This window comes from Psittacula echo (genome assembly GCF_963264785.1).
Source record: "Psittacula echo genome assembly, chromosome: 34".
Taxonomy (NCBI): Eukaryota; Metazoa; Chordata; class Aves; order Psittaciformes; family Psittacidae; genus Psittacula; species Psittacula echo.
In genome coordinates, this window is record NC_137769.1 from 65,441 (window position 1) to 79,717 (window position 14,277).

At 64.4% G+C, this 14,277-nt stretch overlaps 2 protein-coding genes across 3 annotated transcripts; one reads left to right on the forward strand and one right to left on the reverse strand.

The window, feature by feature from the left end:
* Positions 1-1,249: 1,249 nt before the first annotated feature.
* Positions 1,250-4,460, reverse strand: AKT1S1 (AKT1 substrate 1). 2 transcript variants are annotated; one of them, XM_080636490.1, is made up of 4 exons: positions 3,925-4,460; positions 3,508-3,576; positions 2,927-3,078; positions 1,250-1,906 (listed from the first exon to the last, which is right to left on the reverse strand). In XM_080636490.1, the coding sequence occupies exons 1-4, from the start codon at positions 4,310-4,312 to the stop codon at positions 1,781-1,783; spliced, it is 735 nt and encodes a 244-aa protein (XP_080492616.1). In that variant the 5' UTR covers positions 4,313-4,460; the 3' UTR covers positions 1,250-1,780. The 2 variants fall into 2 exon arrangements, with proteins under 2 accessions (XP_080492616.1, XP_080492617.1); XM_080636491.1 differs by having other exon boundaries at positions 2,927-3,075; positions 3,925-4,457.
* Positions 4,461-4,598: 138 nt separating this feature from the next.
* Positions 4,599-11,877, forward strand: LOC308231289 (TBC1 domain family member 17-like). Its single transcript, XM_080636488.1, is given in 18 exon segments — positions 4,599-4,764; positions 4,854-4,955; positions 6,043-6,105; positions 6,307-6,388; positions 6,617-6,726; positions 6,728-6,804; positions 6,885-6,963; positions 7,049-7,180; positions 7,283-7,411; positions 7,553-7,629; positions 7,701-7,795; positions 8,856-8,954; positions 9,036-9,136; positions 9,664-9,751; positions 9,868-9,995; positions 10,546-10,719; positions 10,797-10,868; positions 11,719-11,877. Coding segments are annotated over 18 exon segments (1,782 nt in total). The 5' UTR covers positions 4,599-4,686; the 3' UTR covers positions 11,815-11,877.
* The last annotated feature ends 2,400 nt before the right edge of the window (positions 11,878-14,277 follow it).

The window sequence follows — 14,277 nt, forward strand, 5'->3', positions numbered from 1 at the left end:
CAATGGGGGTCAGTGGGGTGCAGTGGGCCTCAATGGGGGTAAGTGGGGTGCAGTGGGGTCAATGGGTTTCAATGGGGCTCAATGGGGTGCAGTGTGGGTTCAGTGGGGCTCAATGGGGGTAAGTGGGGTGCAATGGGGTCAATGGGTTTCAATGGGGGGCAGTGGGGTTCAGTGGGGCTCAATGGGGGTAAGTGGGGTGCAATGGGGTCAATGGGTTTCAATGGGGGTCAGTGGGGTTCAGTGGGGCTCAATGGGAGTAAGTGGGGTGCAATGGGGTCAATGGGTTTCAATGGGGTGCAGTGGGGTGCAGTGGGGCTCAATGGGGGTAAATGGGGTGCAATGGGGTCAATGGGTTTCAATGGGGGTCAGTGGGGTTCAATGGGGCTCAGTGGGGGTAAGTGGGGTGCAATGGGGTCAATGGGTTTCAATGGGGGTAAGTGGGGTGTAATGGGGTCAATGGGTGTCAATGGGTTTCAATGGGGGTCAGTGGGGTGCAGTGGGGCTCAATGGGGGTAAATGGGGTGCAATGGGTCAATGGGTTTCAATGGGGTCAGTGGGGTGCAAGGGGAGTCAATGGGGTGCAATAGGGGTGAATAGGATTCAGTGGGGTGAATGGGTTTCAGTGGAGGTCAGTGGGGCTCAAGGGGAGTCAATGGGGTGCAGTGGGGCTCAATGGGGGTCAGTGGGGTGCAATGGGGCTCAATGGGCTCAATGGGGTTTAATGGGGGTCAGTGGGACTCAATGGGGTTCCATGGGGCACAATGGGGTTCAATGGGGTTCAGTGGGACTGGGGGGGGGGCAATGAGGTTTTGCCCCCACCCCCACCCCCTTTTCCTTTCTCCCCGCCCCCCATTCCAGGGTGGAACCGGATTCGCCGGCTCCGGGATCTGTTTGGAAGCGCAGAAATCCCGGCCCGTGATGCAGGCGTAGGGGGGGACCCCAAAACCCCCCCCATTGCCCCCCAACAACCCTCACTGCCCCCCAAGTCACCCCCATTAACCTCCATTGCCCCCAACCCCCCCCATTGCCCCCCAAGTCACCCCCATTACCCCCCCCAAACCCCAATAAAGGTCTTTGTGTGTTTGGCTTCCTGGCCCCCCCCTTATTTATCGTAGGGGGACCCCAAATCTCAGCCGCGCACTCCCCATTGTGGGCCCCCCCCCCCCCCCCCCCAAACGGAGCTGTTGCCCCTTTAAGCCGCTTTAACGGGGCGCTCACGCCGCCTCCACCAATCAGAGCGCGCGGCCCATAAAACACAACGAGTCTCTTTATTGGCTGCAAGGGGCGGGGCCTCGCTGGCGCCGCCCAATCATCTTTGGACAAAAATAAAGGGGGCGGGGCCTCCCCGGCTCTGCTATAAAAGGAGAAGGGGCGGAGCCTCGGAGCTCTCAGGCCACGCCCCCTTAAAGGGGTCGCTCCCCTCTATGGGGACCCCATAATTTGGGGGGGAACCCCCAAATCCTTGTGCAAAGGGGGGGGTTAAACCCGCCCATCCCCCCCCTTCATAAGACACTTGTGGGGGGAGGGGCTGTAGTGTGGGGCCCCATTTGCCCCTCCCCCACCCCCCATTGGGGGGGCAGCACTTACGGGTGGGTCTCTAGAGCGCTCACCCCACACTTTGGGGGCAGACCCATAGGAAGGGGGTGCCCCATAGATGATGCTCCATGGATAGGAGGCCCCATAGATACGGGGTGCCCCATAGATGGTGCCCCATAGATGAGACATGACTCATAGATGGTGGGTGCCCCATAGATGGGGGGTGCCCCACAGATACGAGGGGTCATTGGGGGTCCCCAGCCAGCAATGGGGGGCGGGGGAGGTCCCCGAACATCTCGGTGCCGTCGCCTCCCCCCCGCAGCGCCAGCGCCCGCATGGAGGCCGCGATGCGCTCCAGGTCCGGGGACGCCTATGGGGGAGGAGGGATGGACGTGACCCATAGGGCCCCCCCCAGCCCCACAGGTTGCCCCATAGAACCATACCCAGCCCCATAGCAGCCCCCTATAACCACTCTATGCGCATAAATGCAACCCTATAGGTCCTTCAGCCCTATAGCAGCGCCCCATATCACATCTCAGCCCCATAGAGCGCTCCCCTGCCCCATAGATTGCCCCAAAGAACTATATCCAGCCCCACAGCAGCCCCCTGTAACCTCCTCCCCATAAATGCACCCCTATAGGTCCCTCAGCCCTATAGCAATGTGCCATAACCACTCTCAGGCCCATAGAGCCCCTGTGTAAGAGCTCTGCTATGGCTCCCCTCTGCCCCATAGAGCCCCCCCCCGCCCCATAGAGCCCCCCTGCCCCATAGAGCCCCCTCCCCGCCCCATAGAGCCCCCTCCCTGCCCCATAGAGCCCCCCCCGCCCCACAGAGCCCCCCTGCCCCACAGAGCCCCCCTGCCCCACAGAGCCCCCCCCGCCCCACAGAGCCCCCCCCGCCCCATAGAGCCCCCCCGCCCCATAGAGCCCCCCCGCCCCACAGAGCCCCCCCCGCCCCACAGAGCCCCCCCCGCCCCACAGAGCCCCCCCGCCCCATAGAACCCCCCCGCCCCACAGAGCCCCCCCGCCCCATAGAGCCCCCTCCCTGCCCCACAGAGCCCCCCCCGCCCCACAGAGCCCCCCTGCCCCACAGAGCCCCCTCCCTGCCCCATAGAACCCCCCTGCCCCACAGAGCCCCCCCCGCCCCATAGAGCCCCCCCCGCCCCATAGAGGCCCCCGCCCCATAGAGCCCCCCCCGCCCCATAGAGCCCCCTCCCTGCCCCACAGAGCCCCCCCCTGCCCCGTAGAGCCCCCCCCTGCCCCGTAGAGCCCCCCCCGCCCCACAGAGCCCCCCCCCGCCCCACAGAGCCCCCCCCGCCCCACAGAGCCCCCCCCTGCCCCACAGAGCCCCCCTGCCCCACAGAGCCCCCCCCCGCCCCATAGATCCCCACCTTATGAGCGGCTCCCTCGGCGTGGGGGGGGCGGGGACCCGGGGGGGGCCGCAGGGCCCAGGAGGGCACCGAGACGGGCAAGGAGCGGGCATAGAGCGGAGGCCCGGGGGGAGGCGGGGGCGGCGGCACCTCCTCTGCGGGGCTGCCCTCTGCTGGCCGGGAGGAACACAGCGTCAGAGCCCTCTGCCCCCCATGCTCCTGCCCCACATCCCCCCCTCTGCCCCCAATGCTCCTGCCCCACATCCCCCCCTCTGCCCCCCATGCTCCTGCCCCACATCCCCCCCTCTGCCCCCCATGCTCCTGCCCCACATCCCCCCCTCTGCCCCCCATGCTCCTGCCCCACATCCCCCCCTCTGCCCCCAATGCTCCTGCCCCACATCCCCCCCCTGCCCCCAATGCTCCTGCCCCACATCCCCCCCTCTGCCCCCAATGCTCCTGCCCCACATCCCCCCCTCTGCCCCCAATGCTCCTGCCCCACATCCCCCCCTCTGCCCCCAATGCTCCTGCCCCACATCCCCCCCTCTGCCCCCAATGGTCCTGCCCCACATCCCCCCCTCTGCCCCCCATGGCCCCTCCCCCACCATCGGGGCTCTCGGGGTCTGACTCCGGCTCCGGCTCCTCCTCGGGGTCCTCGTCCATCAGGAACAGCCCTGGGGGGGGTGGGGGCAGGGTCGGGATCAAAGGGGGGGGGGGAGCCCATCCCCAACCCCCAAACACACCCCTCCCCCCCCATAACCCCCCATTGACCCCAACAGCCCCTCCCCCACCCAACCCCCCATAACCCCAACTCCTCCTCCCATCCCCCACCAACCCCATTGACCCCTCCCCCACCCCCTTCACTCCAATCCCTCCCCTCCCCCACTCCCTCATTGACCCCCACTGACCCCTCCCCCACCCCAGTGACTCCAATGCGCCCCTCCCCCCACTCCCCTTGACCCCCGTACCCCTTTTACCCCTCCCCCACCCCACTGACCCCGTTCCGCCCCTCCCCCACTCACCGGTGGCATCGCTCGGCGCTCCCCTCCCCCCGCCTCCCCTCCCCCCCCTCTCCGCCGCCCCCCGCTCGGGCAGGGGGGGGGAGGGGCTGCGCGGGGGAGGGCGGGGCGCGGCGGGCGGGGCTACGGCAGGGGGCGGGGCCACCGCGGGGGGCGGGGCCACGGCCAGGGCCTTGTGCGCAGCCGCGATGTCGGGCAGGAAGCGCCGCGCCGCGGCCCCCAGCGGGCCCGGGCCGTGGTGCGCGTAGGCGCGGGGCCCCCCGGGGCCGGGCCCGGTCCAGGCCGTGAGCAGCACAACCTCGGCCCCCGTGGCCCCCCGGTACCCCTCGGCCGCCGCCACCAGCGCGGCCCAGCGCTCCCGCTGCCCCTCCCCCATGGCCGAGGCCCACATCGGGGTGGGGGTGGGGAGGGGGAGGGGGAGGGAGCGGGGAAAGGGGGAGGGGGGAGGGGGGGAGGGAAGCGGAGGTACCGGAGGCGGCGGCTGCGGAGCGCCCCGGGGCCGCCCCGCCAAGATGGCGGCGGCGGAAGGGGCGGGAGCGGAAGTGGAGGGAGGGGAGGGGGTGGAGAGAGGGGATTGGTGGGGAGAGGGGGAGGGGCTGGAGCGGGCGGGCCAATGAGCGCCGTCGAGGGGGGAGGGGGCGTGGCTTGAGCGGGAGGCTCGGGAAGGGGCGTGGCTACGCAGGGAAGCCTAGATCTTATTGGCTGTAAGGGAGGAGGGGGCGTGGCTACACCGGGAGGCTTAGCACCTATTGGCTGTACAGGCGGATGGGCGTGGCCGGAAGGGGCGTGGCCGTAGCCGGAAGCGGAAGCTTTGCGCGCAGAATGGAGGCTGTGGGCGAGAGGGTGAGACCCGCCCTCCCTTGCATGACGAGAGCGTGACGTCAGCGTGACGTCAGCGTGACGTCGCCGTTCCCCCCCCCCCCCCGCCTTAGGTGCTGCTGGAGGTCACGGGGGTCTCGATCCACCCCAGGCTCCGCCCCTGCCCCCCCCACCGCGACGGGCTCGTGAGGGGGCGGCTGCGCGTGCTCGAGGGGGTGGGGCCATGGGGGGGGAATGGGGGGGAATGGGATGGACTGGGAGGAAAGGGGGGCACTGGGATAGACTGGGATGGAGCGGAAGGGCAATGGGGGGCACTGGGATAGACTGGGATGGAGCGGAAGGGCAATGGGGGGCAATGGGATGGACTGGGATGGAGCGGAAGGGCAATGGGGGGCAATGGGATGGACTGGGATGGAGCGGAAGGGCAATGGGGGGCACTGGGATAGACTGGGATGGAGCGGAAGGGCAATGGGGGGCAATGGGATAGACTGGGATGGAGCGGAAGGGCAATGGGGGGCAATGGGATGGACTGGGATGGAGCGGAAGGGCAATGGGGGGCAATGGGATGGACTGGGATGGAGCGGAAGGGCAATGGGGGGCAATGGGATGGACTGGGATGGAGCGGAAGGGCAATGGGGGGCAATGGGATGGACTGGGATGGAGCAGAAGGGCAATGGGGGGCACTGGGATAGACTGGGATGGAGCAGAAGGGCAATGGGGGGCACTGGGATAGACTGGGATGGAGCGGAAGGGCAATGGGGGGCAATGGGATGGACTGGGATGGAGCGGAAGGGCAATGGGGGGCAATGGGATGGACTGGGATGGAGCGGAAGGGCAATGGGGGGCACTGGGATAGACTGGGATGGAGCGGAAGGGCAATGGGGGGCACTGGGATAGACTGGGATGGAGCAGAAGGGCAATGGGGGGCACTGGGATAAACTGGGATGGAGCGGAAGGGCAATGGGGGGCACTGGGATAGACTGGGATGGAGCAGAAGGGCAATGGGGGGCACTGGGATAGACTGGGATGGAGCGGAAGGGCAATGGGGGGCACTGGGATAGACTGGGATGGAGCAGAAGGGCAATGGGGGGCAATGGGATGGACTGGGATGGAGCGGAAGGGCAATGGGGGGCAATGGGATGGACTGGGAGGGAAGGGGGGGCAATGGGATGGACTGGGATGGAGTGGAAGGGCAATGGGGGGCACTGGGATGGACTGGGAGTGATGAATGGAGCCGCTGGAGGTGGCCGGGGCCCACGTGGGTCTGTACTGGTTCATACTGGTCTGTACTGGTTGGTGCAGGCCGATGGGCTTGTGCTGCACTGGGAGCCCCTCGAGGCGCCGGGGGAGGCCCCCGAGGACACGGTGAGACCCCCCCAGACCCCACTGTGACCCTTTTGTGAGCTCATTGACCCTGTTATGACATCGCTATGATGTCATTCATCTCGCTGTGGCTCCACTGTGATGTCACTGACCCCACTGTGATGTCACTGACCCCATTGTGATGTCATCGACCACATTGTGATGTCACTGACCCCATTGTGATCTCATTGCTCCCTCCTCCAGGAAGGGGCAGAGCCACCGGACCCTGGCTACGAACCTGATTGGGCCGTTCTGAGCCCCCCCCGGCGCCAGCCCCATGCCCCCGGTATGGGGGGGGGGCACTGGGATGGACTGGGATCTACTGGAGGCGCACTGGGATGAATTGGGATGAACTGGGAGAGCACTTGGATGGATTGGGGTCAATGGGGGGGCACTAGGAAGAATTGGGGTCAATGGGGGGGCACTGGGATGGATTGGGGTCAATGGGGGCACACTGGGATGAACTGGGGGGGGCCCTGGTTTGACCTGGTCCATGCTGGTTCCCCCCCCCCAGGCTGGGTGTGCGGCTTCCGCCTGGCGCTGGGGGAGCTGTGGGGGCTGCGCTGGGGCCCCCCCGGGCTGCGCCCCCCCTTCCTGGTGCTGCTGCCAAGGGGGGGGCCCTGCCCCTGCCCCCCCCCCCTTGCACTTCCCGCGGGGGGGGGCCCGGAAGCTGCTGCAGCTGCTGGGACCCCGCTTGAGGCCGTGAGTGAGGGATGGGGGGGGGGGGGGACACAGGACCCCAAACCCCTCCCCCATGACCCCCCCAATGCTGCCCCCCCCAGGCACCCCCATGACCCCCGCTTGTTCCTGGTGACCCCCCCCGAAGAGACGGGGCCAGGCCCCTCCCCCGGCCTTGTCACTGTGAGTATGGGGGGGGGGTTGTCCCTATGGGGGGGTTCAATGGGGGGGTCCCAGCTCCTGACCCCCCCCCATTGTCCCCCCCCAGCGCCTGCTGCAGGCTCCCTACGCCGCCACCATGGGGGGGCTGAGCCGGCTGCTGGGGGGGGGGACCCCCCGAGGCCCCGCCCCCGGCGAGGAGGAGGCGGAGCCTGAGCCCCCCTTTGAGGTCATCGCCTGTGTGAGTGGGCGGGGCTTGAGCGGGAGTGGGCGTGGCCTGATCGCTGGGCGGGGCCTAAGGGGATGAGGCGTGACCTGATTGGCTCTGCTCCCCCCCCCCCAGGTGAGGCTGGGGCCCCGCCCCTGCCCCGCGCGGGGGCCACCGGTGACGCAAGAAGAGTGGGGGCGGAGCCACGACCCCGAGGGGCGGAGCCTGGACCCCGAGGGGCTGCGGGGGCGGATCTTCCGCGGGGTAAGGGGCGGGGCTATGGAGCGGGCGATGCCATTGGCTGGGAACCAGCGGTGGGCGTGGCCACACGTAGAAGGGGCGGGGTTTGTGGAGGCCACGCCCCTTTTCTCATCACTCCGCCCCCCCCCCCCCCCCCCCTTGCAGGGGCTCAGCCCCGAGGTTCGCCCCCAGGGCTGGCGGCTGCTGCTGGGGGGGGGCAGCGAGGACCCCTCTGAGCGGAGGTGAGGGGGGGACGGGATGGGGGGGTTCTGGGGGTCTTTGGGGGCTCCCCATGGTAACGGGGGGGCCCCAGGGCCTCCTATTTCCGCATGAAGCTCCAATGGCGCTCGCTGAGCCCGGGGCAGCTGCAGCGGAACCGGCTCCTGCGGCGCTACCGGCACCGCCTGGGTGAGCCCCATAGAGACCATAGAGACCCATAGAGCCCATAGAGACCCATAGAGCCCATAGAGACCCATAGAGACCATAGAGACCATAGAGACCATAGAGACCCATAGAGACCATAGAGACCATAGAGACCCATAGAGACCATAGAGCCCATAGAGACCATAGAGACCCATAGAGACCCATAGAGACCATAGAGACCCATAGAGACCATAGAGACCATAGAGACCTATAGAGACCATAGAGACCATAGAGAGCATAGAGCCCACAGACACCCATAGAGCCCATAGAGTTCCAAAGAGACCATAGAGCCCATAGAGACCCAGAGACCTATAGAGACCATAGAGACCCATAGAGACCCAGAGACCTATAGAGACCATAGAGACCCATAGAGACCGTAGAGACCTATAGAGACCATAGAAACTCATAGAGACCGTAGGCACACATAGAGCCCGCTAGAGACCCCTAGAGATCCATAGAGCCCCACAGAACTTCATAGAGACTTTAGAGACCAAAACCGCCCCACAATCGCTCTATCATTCTTTGACCTGCCCCACAACCACTCCATTACCCGCCAAACCTGCCCCATAAGCACTTTAGTACCCCCCAACCTACCCCATAACCACTCTATTACCCCCAACCTGCCCCACAACCACTTTATTACCCCCCAACCTGCCCCACAACCACTCTATTACCCCCCAACCTGCCCCACAACCACTCTATTACCCCCACCCTGCCCCACAACCACTTTATTACCCCCCAACCTGCCCCACAACCACTCTATTACCCCCCAACCTGCCCCACAACCACTTTATTACCCCCCAACCTGCCCCACAACCACTCTATTACCCCCCACCCTGCCCCACAACCACTTTATTACCCCCCAACCTGCCCCACAACCACTCTATTACCCCCCAACCTGCCCCACAACCACTTTATTACCCCCCAACCTGCCCCACAACCACTCTATTACCCCCCAACCTGCCCCACAACCACTTTATTACCCCTCCAACCCGCCCCACACCCCCTCCATCGCCCCACATATGCTTCCATCCCCACCCCATAGAGCGGGACCTCGCCCGGTACCACCGGAACTCCTCCAGCCAGCAGAGGGCGCTGTTGCACGACGTGCTCATGACGTACTGCATGTACCACTTCGACCTGGGTGAGGGGGGGTCCTTAAAGGGGCAATGGCGGGGGGGGGGGGTTTGGGGGGGTCCCTGCTGACCCCCTCGCCCCCCCCCAGGGTATGTGCGGGGCATGAGCGAGCTCCTGCCCCCCCTCCTGTGCGTGAGCCCTGATGAGGCCGAGGCCTTTTGGGGGTTCAGCAGCGTCATGGAGCTGGTGGTGAGGGGGGGGGGCAAAATAGGGGGGGACCCCAAAAAGGGGGGTCCCAAAAGGGGGAGGTGTCAAAATGGGGGGGAACCCCAAAAGGGGGGGGGAAAGAGGGGGGATTCTAAAAGAGAGAAGGGTCCTAAAAGTGGAGGGGGGTAAAATAAGGGGGGGACCCCAAATGGGGGGGGCAAAGAGGGTGGTCCCGAATGGGGCGGGGAGACCCTAAATGGGGAGGCAGTGAGGGGGGGTCCCCAAAGTGTGGGGGGTGGCAAAATAGGGGGGAGACCCCAATTAGGGGGTGGGAAAGAAGGGGGACTCTGAAAGAGGGGGGGTCCCAAAGAGGGCGGCAGAATGGGGGGGACCCTAAAAGGGGGGATGGATCTGAAAAGGGGGGGGTCTAAATGGGGTGGAGGCCCCAAAATGGGGGTCCCCCACAATAGGGAGGGGGGAAATGGGGGGACCCCAAAAGTGCCTTAAAGGGGGTTGGGGGGGGCCCTGGTCTTAACCCCCCCTCTTTTTTGGGGGTCCCCCCCCACCAGGGGAGCAGCTTTGGGCCGAGCCAGGAGAGGCTGAAGCAGCAGCTGGGAGAAGTGGGGCAGTTACTGGGGGTGCTGGAGCCACGGCTGGGTGAGAGCATGGGGGGGACCCCCAAAATGGGGGGGGGAACACCCCAACAATGGGACCCCAAAAGGGGGGGGGTACCCCCAAAATGGGGCCCTAAACGAGGGGGGATCCCCCCTAAGGTGCTGTCTCCATCCCCGTGGCCGTGGCGACCGCAGAGGCCAGAGGTACCCGGAGCTGCTGCTCCCGGTGGCTCCAGCTCCGCTTCCAGCCCCTGATGGGGCTTGAGGGGACCATGAGGCTGTGGGAGGTAAGAGGGATATGGGGGGATCTGGGATGTGGGATGTGGTATAGCCGATAATGGGATATGGAATGCACGGTATGGGGTAGGGGATATGGGGTGTGGGATATGGGGTATGGGATATGGGGTATGGGGTATGGGGTATGGGGTATGGGGTATGGGATATGGGGTATGGGGTATGGGATATGGGATATGGGGTATGGGATATGGGATATGGGGTATGGGGTGTGGGATATGGGGTATGGGATATGGGATATGGGGTATGGGGTATGGGATATGGGGTATGGGGTATGGGATATGGGATATGGGGTATGGGATATGGGGTATGGGATATGGGGTATGGGGTATGGGATATGGGATATGGGGTATGGGATATGGGGTATGGGGTATGGGGTATGGGGTATGGGATATGGGGTATGGGGTATGGGGTATGGGGTATGGGATATGGGGTATGGGATATGGGGTATGGGATATGGGATATGGGGTATGGGATATGGGGTGTGGGGTATGGGGTATGGGGGGTTCCCACCATTCTCCCCATCCCTGTCCCTGGCTCCAGGTGCTGTGGACGGGGCTGCCCGGCCCCAACTTCCTGCTGCTGCTGGTGTGCGCCCTGGTGGAGCTGAGCGGGGCCAGTGAGGAGGAGGAGGAGGAGGAGGAGGAGGAGGAGGACGGGGACCTCCCCCCCCACCCCGGGGATGCCAACACGGATGGGGATGGCGGCAGCGAGGAGGTGAGGATGGGGATGGGGACATTGGGGGATGGGGATGGGGACGCCTCCACGATGGCACCGTCCCTGTACCCCCACAGGGCCCATGGCTGGATCCGGATCTGGTGCTGAGCCGGGCCGAGGGGTTCCTGCTACAGCTGAAGGCAGCGCCCGTGAGCACCCCAAAATGGGGACCCCCCCATTAAACCCCATTGACCCCCCCATTGAACCCCATTGACCCCCCATTAAATCCCATTGACCCCCCATTGAACCCTATTGACCCCCCGTTGACACCCCATTGACCCGCCCATTAAACCCCATTGACCCACCCATTGACACCCCATTGACCCCCCCCATTAAACCCCATTGACCCCCCATTGAACCCTGTTGACCCCCCGTTGACACCCCATTGACCCCCCATTAAACCCCATTGACCCACCCATTAAACCCCATTGACCCACCCATTGACACCCCATTGACCCCCCCCATTAAACCCCATTGACCCCCCATTGAACCCTGTTGACCCCCCGTTGACACCCCATTGACCCCCCATTAAACCCCATTGACCCACCCATTAAACCCCATTGACCCACCCATTGACACCCCATTGACCCCCCCCATTAAACCCCATTGACCCCCCATTGAACCCTGTTGACCCCCCGTTGACACCCCATTGACCCCCCGTTGACACCCCATTGACCCGCCCATTAAACCCCATTGACCCCCCCATTGAACCCCATTGACCCCCCATTGAACCCCATTGACCCCCCGTTGACACCCCATTGACCCCCCACTGAACCCCATTGACCCCCCTATTAAACCCCATTGACCCCCCATTGAACCCCATTGACCCCCCCATTAAACCCCATTGACTCCCCCACTGAACCCCATTGACCCCCCCATTAAACCCCATTGACCCCCCCATTGACTCCCCCATTGACCCCCCCATTGAACCCCATTGACCCCCCCATTGACTCCCCCATTGACCCCCATTGAATCCTATTGACCCCCATCTCCCCCCAGGACCTGCCCCCGGCGCTGCAGGAGCTGCTGGGATTGGGGGGGCCCCCCCCGAGCCCCCCCCCGGACACCGGCGGGGACCCCCCCCCAGCACCGTGATGTGGGGGGTCCCCCCCTTTGTGCTGCAATAAAGGACTTGGTGCCCCATGGGCACGCCTGTAATGGTGTGAGCCCCATAACTTATGGGGGGCTATAGGGGGTCCCAGCCCTATGGCGCCTATAGGGGGTCTCTATGGGGGTTCTATAGGAGTGTGGAGGTCCCTATTGGGGTTCTATAGGGGTCTGCAGCCATAGAGGGCTCCCTATGGGGGTTCTATAGAGGTCTGCAGCCATATAGGGCTCCCTATGGGGGTTCCATAGGGGTCTTCACCCATGTAGGGCTCCCTATGGGGGTTCCATAGGGGTCTTCACCCATGTAGGGCTCCCTATGGGGGTTCCATAGGGGTCTTCACCCATGTAGGGCTCCCTATGGGGGTTCCATAGGGGTCTTCACCCATGTAGGGCTCCCTATGGGGGTTCCATAGGGGTCTTCACCCATGTAGGGCTCCCTATGGGGGTTCCATAGGGGTCTTCACCCATGTAGGGCTCCCTATGGGGGTTCCATAGGGGTCTTCACCCATGTAGGGCTCCCTATGGGGGTTCCATAGGGGTCTTCACCCATGTAGGGCTCCCTATGGGGGTTCCATAGGGGTTTTCACCCATGTAGGGCTCTCTATGGGGGTTCCATAGGGGTCTGCAGCCATATAGGGCTCCCTATGGGGGTTCCATAGGGGTCTTCACCCATGTAGGGCTCCCTATGGGGGTTCCATAGGGGTCTGCAGCCACAGGGGGCTCCCTATGGGGGTTCCATAGGGGTCTGCAGCCATAGAGGGCTCCCTATGGGGGTTCCATAGGGGTCTTCACCCATGTAGGGCTCCCTATGGGGGTTCCATAGGGGTCTTCACCCATGTAGGGCTCCCTATGGGGGTTCCATAGGGGTCTTCACCCATGTAGGGCTCCCTATGGGGGTTCCATAGGGGTCTGCAGCCATAGAGGGCTCCCTATGGGGGTTCCATAGGGGTCTTCACCCATGTAGGGCTCCCTATGGGGGTTCCATAGGGGTCTTCACCCATGTAGGGCTCCCTATGGGGGTTCCATAGGGGTCTGCAGCCATAGAGGGCTCCCTATGGGGGTTCCATAGGGGTCTTCACCCATGTAGGGCTCCCTATGGGGGTTCCATAGGGGTCTTCACCCATGTAGGGCTCCCTATGGGGGTTCCATAGGGGTCTTCACCCATGTAGGGCTCCCTATGGGGGTTCCATAGGGGTCTTCACCCATGTAGGGCTCCCTATGGGGGTTCCATAGGGGTCTGCAGCCATAGAGGGCTCCCTATGGGGGTTCCATAGGGGTCTTCACCCATGTAGGGCTCCCTATGGGGGTTCCATAGGGGTCTTCACCCATGTAGGGCTCCCTATGGGGGTTCCATAGGGGTCTGCAGCCATAGAGGGCTCCCTATGGGGGTTCCATAGGGGTCTGCAGCCACAGGGGGCTCCCTATGGGCTCTCCCGGGGCTCCGCAGGCTCCTCCCCCGCTCCTGACGTCACCCGGAAGGGGCGGGGCCTCCCCGCCCGCTCGCCATGGGGCGGGAGCGGCGCCGCGCGCGCGCCCCCCCGGTGGTCACCGCCCACTTCCGCTCCGGACCCGGAAGTGACGTCAGGCTGCGCCTACCGGAAGCGGCGCCCGTTCTCCAGCGCCTGCCGCGGTCCCGCGCGCGCGGAGGTGAGCGCGGGAAAACCCGGGGGGGGGGGGGGGGAGGGGGGCGCGGGCGCCAACGCCCCCGTGACGTCACATCCTCGTGACGTCACCCAACGCCGCCGCTCTTGCCGCAGGTGCCCATTGGTTGGATGCCAGGGGGTGTCGGTGCTGCCGTTGACGTCATTGGCGTGGCTGCTGACGTCATCGGTGACGCCGGCGTCGCCGGCGAGCTCTCCGTTGGCCTCGCGGTGACGTCACCGCTGACGTCATTGCTGCTGCTGCACCCGTTGATGCCGCTGCCGTTGCCGCCGCGATTGACGCCGTTGATGTTGCCGTTGACGTCGCAGTGACCTCACCATTGACGTCATTGACATCATTGATCTCACCATTGACATTGACATCATTGACGTCATTGGTGTCACCTTGACATCACCATTGCCCTTGACACCATTGACATTGCCTTGACCTCACCATTGACAGCAACATCGTTGACATTGGCACCACTGACATCATTGACGTCACATTGACCTCACCATTGACGTCATTGATGTCGCATTGACCTCACTATCCACACCGACACCATTGACATTGACGCCACTGACACCACCTCGACCCCACCATTACCATTGACACCATTGACGCCATTGATGCCATTGACATCACTTTGACCCCACCATTACCACTGACACCATTGACACCATTGACACCATTGACACCTTGACGTCATTGACACCGCCTTGACCCCGCCATTACCATTGACACCTTTAACACCATTGACACCTTGACGTCATTGACACCTTGACGCCATTGACACCTTGACGCCATTGA